Genomic DNA, 12601 nt, shown 5'->3' with positions numbered 1-12601 from the left:
TTATTTGTCCATCCTACTGTTGATAGATATGAGGTTGTTTCCAATTTTTAAGCAGATAAATAATGCTGCTATGACTCTTCGAGTACATATGGCACATATGCACACATGATTGTCTCATATATTCCAAGGAAAAGGATTGCTGGATTATATGGTAAGAATTCATGCAAGTACCTGATGCCTGACTGTTTTTCAAAGAGGTAGTTCTAGCTTGTGCTCACATTGAGAGTTCCTGTTGGCCTAAATCCTCATCAACATTTGTCACTGTCAGACTTCTTAATTTTAGCCACTCTAGTGGATGTTGAATGATAACTCATTTTGGTTTTAATTTACACTGCACTATAAATGATGTTTATGGAGAGTTACTTAAAAGATAATAGAAAAACCTTCTCATATTAAGAAATAAAGTGGAATTCAAAATACATGATTTTTGTTTTGAATATGTAAGAAGTGCATAATGCCTGAGAAAATGCTGGAAGTAATTATGTTAAAATGTTGACATTGGTTAGATTTGGATAGCTTGGACAAAGTGAATGGCTATTTATTTTTTTAAATAATCACTTGACTTTTTCATTCATGGAATATGAAGTCCTTTTATACTCAGATATGAATAGAAAAAAAAAAAAAAAAGAAAGAGAAACTTTTTTCTTTGTATTTTTTTGAGATGGAGTTTCACTTTTGTTGCCCTAGCTGGAGTGCAATGGCGTGATCTCAGCTCACCGCAACCTCTGCCTCCTGGGTTCAAGTGATTCTCCGGCTTCAGCCTCGAGAGTAGCTGGGATTACAGGCATGCGACACCACGCCCAGCTAATTTTTTTTGTGTGTGTTTTTAGTAGAGATGGGGTTTCTCCATGTTGGTCAGGCTGGTCTTAAACTCTCGACCTCAGGTGATCCGCCAGCCTCAGCCTCCCAAAGTGCTGGGATTACAGGTGTGAGCCACTGTGCCTGGCTGAGAAACTTATTTACAAGAATCTCATGAAGTAATGTTTCATCATTAAAACAAATACTTCTTTTCCCTTCTCTGTCTTTAAAACATTCAGCCTTTGCCCTTAAATTCTCCATGTAAGAAAATATTCATCACCTTAGCATTAATGTGTACATTAAGCAATATTCTAGCCCTCACCTTTATGGCCACTTTCATTCAAATCTTTTTGTGATGGTTCATTGTCCATATTTTTCATGACCCAGATGCTTTTGGGAGCCTTCTGTGAATTCTTTTTAGCTGTGCCACTCATTAGGTCACATCCACTCATACACACTTCTTTTGAGTGTAGCCTTTTGCCTTATTTGACTGTAGGCTCTTTCAGAGAAGGGACCAGGCAATCATGTATCATGTTCCTTGAAATCTCTCCCAAGTGCAGAAATCACAGTGGATTCTTAGGAAATGGATTTTCAATAAAGTGTTGTATTAGTCTATTTTCACACTGCTAATAAAGACATGCTTGAGACTGGGCAATTTACAAAAGAAAGAAATTTAATGGACTTACAGTTCCACATGGCTGGGGAGGCCTCACAATCATGGGGGAAGATGAAAGGCACATCTCACATGGTGACAGACAAGAGAAGAGAGCCTGCGCAGGGAAACTCCCCTCTATAAAACCATCAGATCTCCTGAGACTCATTCAACATCAGGAGAACAGACCTGCCTCCATGATTCAACTACCTCCCACAGGTTCCCCCCAACAACACATGGGAATTCCAGATGAGATTTGGGTAGAGACACAGCCAAACGATATCAAATGTATATCCAATGAAGAGATCATTGAAATGTTCATCTGTGTGGTTATACATGTAGTTTTTAATAATTAAAATCCAAATGATAAATTTGTAAAAAGCATATGCCAATTAAAAATTCATGGAAAAGTATTTCATAGCTACAAAGATGATGAAAATAGGATTGGAAATGGAACCATTTTATCAGCTAGGGGCCTGGGGGCTAGTGGAGTGGATTTGTACAGAGGTGTGGGTAGGGTTAAGGAGATGAACAAGTAATAGTAAAGCCCCTAATACAGTCGAAGTTAGAACGAAGAAGTGATTCAGCGAGAGCTGGTGCAGCAGAGGAGTGCTCACCCAGCAGGAGCAGTGGCCTTGGGGCAGCAATGCCATACCACAGAGCCACGGCTAGTGGAGAGGGAGGAGGGAACTTGGTTTCCCCTCCTGCCCACTCCTGCCATGCTTTCCTTAAGTGGAAACTGGAGGGAAGGTGAGCCAACTGATTCAGACCTTAAAGACCAGACTCCCTACACAGGCCGTGGCCTTCGGGAGGAGGAAGAGCAAATGAAAGTAACCACCATAACCATCCGCACCTCTCAGGGTCACATGGTGTTTCTAGGGCAGAGGTGATCTGAAAGCTTACCTTGCATAGAGGAAAAAAAACTATAGGATTGTGCAAATGTATGAGTGTCTACTGTTTTACTCATGAACGTTTTAGATATTTGTTTTCTTTAGTGTATGGAAAGGAAACATATATATATACACACACACACACACACAAAGGAAACATACACACACACACACACACATATATTTGAGGCAAGGTCTCACTGTCTTGCCCAGGCTGGAGTGCAGTGGTGCAATCATGGCCCACTGCAGCCTCGACCTCCCAGGCTCAAGTGATGCTCCTGCCTCAGCCTCCTGAGTAGCTGGGACTGGGACTATAGGTGGGTGCTGCCATACCAGTCTAATGTTTTTATTTTTGTTTTTTCTAGAGATAGGGTCTCCCCATGTTGCTCAGATTGATCTTGAACTCCTAGGCTTGAGTGATCCTTCTGCTTCAGCCTCCCGAAGTGCTGGTATTACAGGCAGGAGCCACTGCACTGGGGCAAAAGCAAATTATTTCTTACAAATTTTGATTTATTAAAATGGTGTTTATTGAATAAGTAATTAATTGGTTAAAAATGCATTAAAAGGGATAACTACCCTCTGTTCTCTATTAGACCACTGCTTGAATATGAAGAACGATGTCTACTTATTATGTTAAAAAAAAAACAAAAAATAAGCTTATATAAAAAACCAACATATTCCAGTCTTCCAGTAGTTGGAGCGGTCATGCAGAGATGCAGGAGATATGTGTACCTTTCCAGTATCTCAAGCAATGTGCGAGCAAATTGTAATAATCTGGCATATAAACCTTGTTTAATGCTCTCATAATGGATAATGCAAGTGATTAAATACTGCGATTTTAATCTTGGCATTTTAGTAACCCAATAAGATAGATGAAAAGGCAGTCATGAATTAGATTATATAATAATATTTCATTCTAACTCAGAAGTCCAGTTATTCTCTGTGACATGTTTTAAGTTTGTCATGGTATACTGTTAAAAATGCTCTGATAAGAATCTTCTACTCTTTTCATTGTAATCTATTTTCACGACCATATAAAAAAATATTCTGAAGTTATCTACACAAACAGAAATAACTTTATATTGTTTTATTGTCTTTGGGTAGAAGATCAAGGTAATTCCTACCTTCTTTCAGAAAGTATATTTCATGTACGATTGCCCAATTTCCACTGGGCAATATGGAAACAAAATGCCAGCGACTCATTAGGTTTCCACTGTCTTGGAGGACAAATGGGTAGAAAGAGCATAAGGGATCTTATTCTTGAATGGACACAGAGGCCTTGCATACAGGAGCCAAGACACAGGGATAATGGAGCGAGGCATATCTTCCCAGCTGTGCCCTGCAGCCCCAACAGCCATCTACAGTTTGGAAATCTGTGGTGCCCAGACGGCAGTTTGTCAGACTTAGGTTGGAGGGTCGCAGGCATATTTCTATATTCTGTTGCTGCAACATAAATAGCATGGAATGTCTGTTCTTGGACCAGTTCTGAATTTCAGTGTTTTTCTCAGAATGTTTGTTTGTTGTTTTGGTTCTTCCCTCCATGGTTTGTATCTTCCTCCAATGACTGAGCCACAGACAGTCCCAGGACAGAGAGAAGGAGACAGCCACAAAGACCGAAAGCGGTGATCTGCAGTTCATTTCTGTGTGTATCTACTAAAAATATACGTCAAGGAGACACCTATAATTTTTTCCTGGCACTACTTATAATCTTCAAATGAAGATTTTTAACAAGCTTGACAAATATTTACCAGGCCAAGGTGATGATAGTTTGTAGGAAAAGATGTCATTTCTATGGGAAATTTTGTGGCCGCCTTCTCCATACCTCCTCTGTCCTCTTCCTTCAGTGGAATTCAGCCCTCCTCTGGTCATAATCCTGAGTGCCCCTCACACAGCAGTAAACACACGTCTGCCTGATAAATTTGAGGAGCTTAACCTTCTCTCCCAGATTTGCTTTCCAGTTAAAAACACAATAATTGGGCCAGGAGCAGTGGCTCACGCCAGTAATCCCAGCACTTTGGGAGGCCAAGGCTGGCAGATCATCTGAGATCAGGAGTTCAAGACCGGCCTAACCAACATGATGAAACCTTGTCTCTACTAAAAAGACAAAAATTTAGCCAGGCATAGTGGCGCATGCCTGTAATCCCAGCTGCTCAGGATGCTGAGACAGGAGAATCGCTTGAACTCTGGAGGGCGGAGGTTGCAGTGAACCAAGATTGCGCTGTTGCACTCCAGCCTGGGCAACAAGAGCGAAACTCTGTCTCAAAAACAAAAAACAAAACCACAATAACTGACAAATGATCTAGCTGCCAAGAATTTGAAGGTGGCTCTGTTAGGTAAGATTAAAAGCACCTTTATTTAAAGACTATTTACATATGTCAGGAGGCTGTTTGGCTATTGTAGTTCAAGTTTGGGTGCTCAGCTTTGTTTGCTTAGAAACTCATTTTTGTCACACTGTAGCACTAGATAAATATGCTAACCCAGCTCATGAAAGCCTAATATGGAAACAATTAATAAATGATCAAACTTCAGTGAGAAACTGAATACCAGCCACTGCTCTGCTAGGGAACTGCCCCGCTAGGGAACAAATCACCATTTGGACTTTTTTTTTTCCCCCTGAGTTTAGAATCAGAAGAAAAGAAGTGTTGTTGGCAGGTTCTGCAAGAACATCAAGAACCACAGCACTTAGGCACTGTGTTCCTACCTTTACACACAGGATTCCAGCCCTCATGGCAGCCCCTGGAGGGAGCTGTGATTGTTCCAATTTTGTGTATAAGGAAACTGATGCTTGAGTGAGGGAATAAGTGAAGAAACCTTCCAATCCCATTCCTTCAGAGCCCTTGCATTTAATTACTCAGTCCATTTTCTTAACCACCTCATGTGACTTTATGATTTTACTAAGGGAGGTCCTGGAAAATCCTAGGAGTGCCTCCAAGGTGCTGTCAGGGAGACGAGCAAAGCCGAATGGTGTGATCAGATTTGCTATGGAAAGGGGATTCTTCCGCACAAAAAAACCCGCACACAGATGTTTATAGCAGCTTTATTCATGGTTGCCAAAACTTCAAAGCAACCAAGTTTTCCTTCAGTAAGTAAATGACTAAATAAGCTATTCCATACAATGGAATATTATTCAGTGCTAAAGGAAATGAACTTTGAAAAGATATGGAGGAAACTTAAATGCATATTACGAAGTAAAAGAGGCTAGTCTGGAAAGTCTACATACTGTATGACATTCTGGAAAAGGCAAAACTATGGCGAGGGCAAGAAGATCAGTGGTTTCCTGGGGTTGGGAGCTGGGAAAAGGAAGAAGGGAAGAATTGGTGAAAGAGGATTTTTAAGGCAGTAAGACTGCTCTGTATGATACTGTAATGGTAGATACATTTGCCCAAACCCATAGAAAGGATAACACCGAGAGTGAACACTAAACTGTGGACTTTGGGTGATGATGATGTGTCAGTGTAGGCTCATCACAAATGCACCACTCTGGTAGGAGATGTTGATAATGGCAGGTGGCTATTTATATGTAGAGGCAGGGGGTATATGGGAAATCTCTGTACTACAGCTCAATTTTGCTATGAATTTAAATTGCTCTAAACAATGTCTGTTAACAAAAAGAATGTCTTAATATTTCAGTATTTGAAATCACATAGTATGTTGCATTTGCTACCCCTAAATGCATGTATATATGTTTATATGTGTGCATATATCTGTGTACATATACACATATGTACATAAATATGTTTCTGTTTATGTGTATTACGGGTGGAATATGTTAGCACAATATGTGATGTATATGTCACATGTGAGTTTACATATGGATGTATGTGTATATTTATATATGTGTGTGTGTGTCTGTTTTGAGCATTCAGTATATACTAGGCTCAGTACCTGAGACTTTACTCATGTCAACCACCCAACACTCCCGCGAGGTTATCTTCCCCATTGGACCTTTAAGGAAGAGGAGAAGGTGAGTATCAAGACTGAGGTCCACTCACATTGAGTCCCACTGCTTGGATGCATCTGTATCTAGAATTCCTGATAACCCCCTTATGACTGTCTGATGCACCTGTATCTTTATCTTCAAATCCTGAAGGAACCCTCCTTTCCACTGTTGCTTCTTAGCAGTGTGTAAAAGGACCGTAGAGCCCAGTGCTCCTGCCAGAGAAGATATGACCAGGTCTTGGGCCCTGGTGGGATTGCTTCACTTGTGGGAAGCTGGTTTAGTAGGTACCTTTAGTGTCCTGGTGGGAAAAGCTTGAATCCAAGTGAAGCAGTGACAGGGACATCAGACTTGATAGACTTTTGTGAGGAGAAAACAGCTTCCTAGGCTTTCTGTGGGATTGATGATACCCCTAGCCTGGCCTCTATAATTTTTGTGTTTTTCTAGATGCTGATTAGTTTTCCTGTGCATAATTCTCCAAAATAGCATTTGGACCTCTAGGGATATTCTTACTATTCTTTTCAACTCCGGAATTTTGGAGAAATAATAGGTTTCAATCTTTGAGTAAATCAAGAAAAGGTAGTAAGAAATGTCATTGCCCACCCTGATGTTTAGTTCCTGTTGCTCAGACCAAGTTATTCCTGGATCGCAAAAACTGACCCAGGAGGCATCATCTCATGGCTTTCTTGAAATGGCTCTTCTGCATTCGGTGGCACCAGTCCCTCAGTGGAAATCTATAAACAAGTTTGTGTTAAGAATAGGTTGGAAGGATTGCTTGTCCTTTCTTGTGAAGAATGAAAGAATGAATTAGAGCATCCCCTGTACCTTCTAAGGTAGCAAACACATCTAAACAGGGTGTAAGATTTAACTAATGACAGACACGTCTAAATGGAGCTTAGGGGCTGAGTTAACAAGAACAGAAAGCTAACTTGTTTTGTAGTAAAGAGCTAAAATAGGAAAGACTAATAGGCTATGTTGATCTCTATTTAAACAAGCCATTTTACTAATTTCTGATTGCGTATGAAAGCCTCAAGCTGTTTTGAAAAGAAATAGCTATTTGCTGGTGGTAATTTCTTACTCTTCCCACGTGTAAATTTAGAAAACTTTGGAGTTTTATTTTGCTTTCCCAAAGTAGCGTCTGAGTAACAAATAAAAAGCCTCTTTTGTTTTTTTTTTTTTAGTTCAAGGTAAAAAAAGAATCAGAAGAAGAAAGTGAGAAAATCCATCCCCACCACCATATTTCAACTTCTTTTATTTTCTACTGAGAGAAAATTCATTATCTGATCTTTGATTTCATTTATTTCAGTGCCTGCGCTGTGCACTTAGTGGAGCTGGCTTCTACCAAGATTATATTCTGACAGGGTGATGGGGGCCGGGCTGTGCGTGAGCATTTGCTTTGCGAGGAGAAAATGTGTTTCCCCCTCCCTTTCATTTCACTCCCAAACCCAGTGGTGGAAGAGGAATTTGCTGTTCTCAGTTGATCTCTGTCTGTCAGGGCCTCTCCTTCCTATGGCCGCACCCTCTGTGAATGAGGAAAAGGGGGAGCACAAGTGTTTGACCTGTCAGAGCCAGTTCCCTGATTATCCACGCCAAATGTTTTCCATTAGAGAAGGAACTTGGCGGTACAGGAGGTTATGCAGACTGGCCATTCTGGAAGTGGCTGTCTCAGAGTGTGGCTGTGGCTGTTGGGCGGCAGGTGTGAGGGGATTCTGAGGAATCTCTCTCCAAAAGCCGATCAGGATATCGTGGTAGCAAAGTGTGTTTTAGAATTTATTTGTAATAACCAAAAGCCTACATTCTACCTTAGCCCATTATAACCGAGGCGGGGACTTGATCGAAAACACATTCTTCCCCAACTTTCTAACCCGGGAGCACTTAGTTACTACTGCTCACTGAACGTGGCTCATCGGGATGCCTTATGGAAAAGGACTAGAGCAGAAAGCTGACTCCAGGTGCTGCTGCACAGAGAGGAGGAGTTGCCTTCCAAACACTCACACCTGGATCCATAAAACTCATTTTACTTACCACTGCAAGACCCTTGGAAGTTAAACAGACATATGCCTGGATCGTTAGAGTGACCGATTTCCCGTTTCTAAGCAGATTTTTGCAATGGATCTTCTTCCTTACAGGCAGCTCTGCCATGTACATGATCAGGCTTCTAGACCAGACAAATGTGGGATTGTATTCTTTCATTCTGTTCTGTTCTTTCCTTTCCCTTTCTTTTTTTCTTTTCTTTCTCTTTGTCTTTTCTTTTCTTTCTTATTTTTATGCAACACCATGATAGTAAGAGGTAAGTTTTAAATGGTGACATTAATATTTGGGTCAATTGGAAAATACAATTGTAGCAACCACTTGAAGCCCAGTTGCCTGTTATTTAGAATTTCTTCTCATGGAAGAAGCCATAGGCTGACCTTTATTTTACTGTTTTGGAGTGCAATGAAGTTTCTCAGAGCTCAGTTTATTTTCCCAAAGAATTGCATAGCGATGTTCTGTCTGCATTATATCATGCTGATTTTAAGATAATGGTACTAAAATGTATTTGCCTGCATTTTTTTCCACAAGGCTCTTTTGAATTCACTTAAAATCTTACTTATTTTCTTTCACAGACAGCCTCTGCCTATGGAGATATTTGTCTCATGCATACCCCTTGTGTCTGGTTTTCTTTGTACCCAGGACTTCTGCCTTATCTAGTAGCCCTACATATCCGGACCTGCCCTTCATTAGGATCTCCCCACACCGGAACCCCGCTGCTGCTTCTGAGTCTCCCTTCAGCCCTCCACATCCCTACATTAATCCGTACATGGACTATATCCGCTCCTTGCACAGCAGTCCGTCACTCTCCATGATCTCAGCAACCCGTGGGCTGAGCCCTACAGATGGTAAGTCTAGGATGGATTCTGCTTCCGGAGATCACACAGCCTCCTCCCTGCTCTTCACTCGGGATGTGTATAAAGTAGACCTGATGTTTAGTGAGTGCGTCCCATGTGCCAGGTGCTGTACTCTGTGCCTTACATGCATGATTGCGTTTCAGTGTTGTAATACCTCATTGGCAGTGGTGTTGTTATCTATATTTTCAGGTCAGAATAGCAGTGTGCAGTGGGGTTTACTTGCAACACAGTCATCCCGTGGCTAGTAAGGGGCAGAGGTGGAATTCAACTCTAATTTTTTCTGATTCCCAAATCCCTGCTGGTAACTAGGGTTCTGTTCTGCTGCTTCACATATGATTAGACTGGTCCTGTAGCCATTCACACACATGCATGTGTAACATGAATGTTTTACTCACCTTCTGATGAACACCTTTCTGTTCTCTGTGTCTGAGAGGCACATTTGTACAGATGTGTCTGTTAGAGCAGGGCTTCCCAAACTCTAGTGTGCCTATGAATCACCTGGGGAGCCTGATAAAAGGCGATTCTGCATCAGGTGGGGACAGGTGGGGCCTGAGATTCTGTGCTCCTCAAAACCTGGTGATGTCAGTGCTGCTGGTTCCTGGTCCACACTCTGAGTGGCAAGGTCTTAGAAAACAGCATGGTCCAGGGCTGTTGCCTATGCTTTCTGTCCTTGACCATGCCACATGAAAACTGCTTTCTATCCTTGACCATGCCACATGAAAACTGCTTTCTATCGTTGACCATGCCATGTGAAAACCAGAAGAAAAGTGTACTGGGAAAGAAAATGAGCTTAGACTTTATCGTACTTTTGATGCTCATTTTAGGCTCTCAAGGATCAAATTCCTGTTGGTTCTATTAGTCCCCCCGTTACTTTTCACATGACCCTTCTTAATTGGAGCTGTGTATTCTCCTGGTGTCAACTTGTAAACTGGTCCTTTGATTCAGGAAAAGTATTTTCCATTTCATGCACACATAGAAATTCACATGCCCAGTAATCACTGGAATCTGAATGAAGGTCCAGAATTGCATCACCTATTAATTACAGGTAGCAGGCACTGAATTCTTTGCAAGAGATCACAAGTCACCACTGCCTGTTCCACATCAGAGAAACATTCATTTCACTGAGCAGTGCTTGATGTGACTTCCATGCCCTATGCACGTTCTCTAGGTAGACTCCTTCCTGAGGCTGGGTGGGCATGGTGAGAAGCTGCATGAAGTGTCTCAGGAAACATCCACTCACTTGGGTTTTCAGAAATAGCTTTCCTTCAGCAACAGCTACTTTTTTTTTTTTTTTTGATTCAGTGCAGTGAATTTACTAGTTAATAATAGTAATATAAGTAGCTAAAGAATAAGTTTTGCACTTTGGGCAGGATTGACATTTTATTTTACTTTGAGAAAGAGTCTCACTTTGTTCCCCAGGCTGGACTGCCTTGGTGCAATCTCAGCTCATTGTACCCCGGACCTCCTGGGTTCAAGTCATCTTCCTGCCTCAGTCCCTTAAGTAACTGGGACCACTGGTGCACACCACCATGCCTAGCTAATTTTTATAATTTTTGTAGAGATAGCGTTTCACCACGTTGCCCATGCTGGTCTCAAACTCCTGAGCTCAAGCGATCCACCCGCCTCTACCTCCCAATGTGCTAGGATTACAGGTATGAGCCACTGTGCCTGACCAACATTCACATTTTAAAAATAAAAATCAAATATGAATTAGATTTTCTGCTTCAGATTTTATTTTGCACTTGAAGAACTGGAGAGTCATCTCCTTCAGGTACTTGGCAGTTGGGTGGAAATGACTAAGAAGAAGAATAGACTGAGAGAGAGAGGGAGGCTAGCTGACAATGGGCTTGGAATTATGCCTGGCCTGCAGAACTTTATTCGGGCCAGTGGAAAGTTGTACCATTAAACTACTGAAAGTACTCCTGTCATCTGCTTTGTGTAGCATTTGATGATGAGTATATATAGCACATTCTTTGACTGGTTGATTTGCCTTCCTTTTCGTGCCTCTCAAGAATCCAGTTAATATAATCAAATGAAGTAATATGATGAATATTTCTCTTGTGGCCTAAAGTTTTTTTTCCTTAAAACTATATCTTTACCATGTATCATGGATAAAAAGTATATGAAACAAATATAAAATACCCACAAACCTATCACTAGAGTGCTGGTATTTCTAGATAATAATTGTAAAACTTTTATTGATTGACTGCTATGTGCTAAGCATGTTACATACATAATTTAATTTTTGCTTCTGACGACCTCATGGAGCCAGTTTAAATCCAGATCTCTGTGAGTCTGGAGGCCACCCTCAGAACTGCTACAATGTCTTGCTGCTTTTGCATGAAAATTGGCAGGTGGAAACCGGTTATTATCCTGTTAGAAAGCTGAGTCTTGGCAGTAAATTGCTCCAGATTGATAGGTATATTTTCTTTTTGATTTTGTAATGAAGAAAAGGAAAAGAGCGCTTTTAAATTATGGAATGCAAAATTGTAGCTTATCATTCAGTTTTGTTATTAAAGCTGTGCTGCCTTTTTTCATACTGGTAAACCCTGACTTTTCATGTGAGTGAGAGTTAACTCAGACACTCTTGTCAGAAAGCTTAGAGAAGTATTTTAAGTATGTCTGGAAAGATATCATAGTCCTCTAAGTTGTCTACTATTGTAAGAAATGCAAACATACAGCGATTTGATGTAAAAATGATTTTATTTGGGGAGGCGAATGTGGTTATGTACATATATACATTTTAGTCATTCTGATTTGTTGGTAATTTCTTAGACCAACATCAAAAACTTTGTAATGCATTTCACTTTTTTCTATTCCTTTCAGTTTTATTTTCAAATAAAAGATGTTTAATGGACGTAAGAGCACAATTTGAGTTAAAGGAGCTTTACTCTAATAAGCCATGAAAGGAATTGCTGATGTGGGTTGTGTGATGGACTCTGAGATGCCTCAAGAGAAACTTCTAGTTGACCTTCTTTCACTAGTAACCGTACATTTCTTGTCTCCTCCTAGCTCCCCATGCAGGAGTCAGCCCAGCAGAATACTATCATCAGATGGCCCTGCTAACCGGCCAGCGCAGCCCCTATGCAGACATTATTCCCTCAGCTGCCACCGCCAGCACGGGGGCCATCCACATGGAATATCTTCATGCTATGGATAGTAAGTGACGAGGCTGTTTTCTAGAGTCTTGGGAAATGACAAAGGCTACTTTATGAAACAGAGAGGAAGATACAAAGATTAGGTGATAGTGTAACTTTTTGATCTGGAGGAGAAAGTGGAACTATCACTGTCTGGTGCTCTGGTTCCCTTGGTTTTCTAGAAGCTTCCACAGATTTGGACATCCTGGGACTCCCTGTTTAGCTCAAGGATACCAGTGAACTGGCAGATGCAGGCAATTGTAATTGACAGTGATATATAAATATTAACTGGTTAAAAA

At 41.0% G+C, this 12601-nt stretch overlaps 1 protein-coding gene across 4 annotated transcripts in view; it reads left to right on the top strand.

The window, feature by feature from the left end:
* GLI3 (GLI family zinc finger 3) overlaps positions 1-12601 on the top strand; it is a 278558-nt gene that overhangs the window by 181552 nt on the left and 84405 nt on the right. For all 4 annotated transcript variants that reach the window (XR_002520954.2, XM_021935856.2, XM_009203061.4 and 1 more), the window contains 2 exons: positions 8951-9156; positions 12178-12324. Coding sequence is in view for 3 of the 4 variants with exons in the window: in XM_021935856.2 (XP_021791548.2) it covers positions 8951-9156; positions 12178-12324 (353 nt within the window). In the remaining variant the exon portion in view is untranslated. The remainder of the gene's footprint in view (positions 1-8950; positions 9157-12177; positions 12325-12601) is intronic.

Source organism: Papio anubis, chromosome 4, assembly GCF_008728515.1.
Source record: "Papio anubis isolate 15944 chromosome 4, Panubis1.0, whole genome shotgun sequence".
Classification (NCBI taxonomy): domain Eukaryota; kingdom Metazoa; phylum Chordata; class Mammalia; order Primates; family Cercopithecidae; genus Papio; species Papio anubis.
The sequence above is the reverse complement of the archived record's forward strand: the minus strand, read 5'-3'. Positions and strand labels throughout refer to the sequence as shown.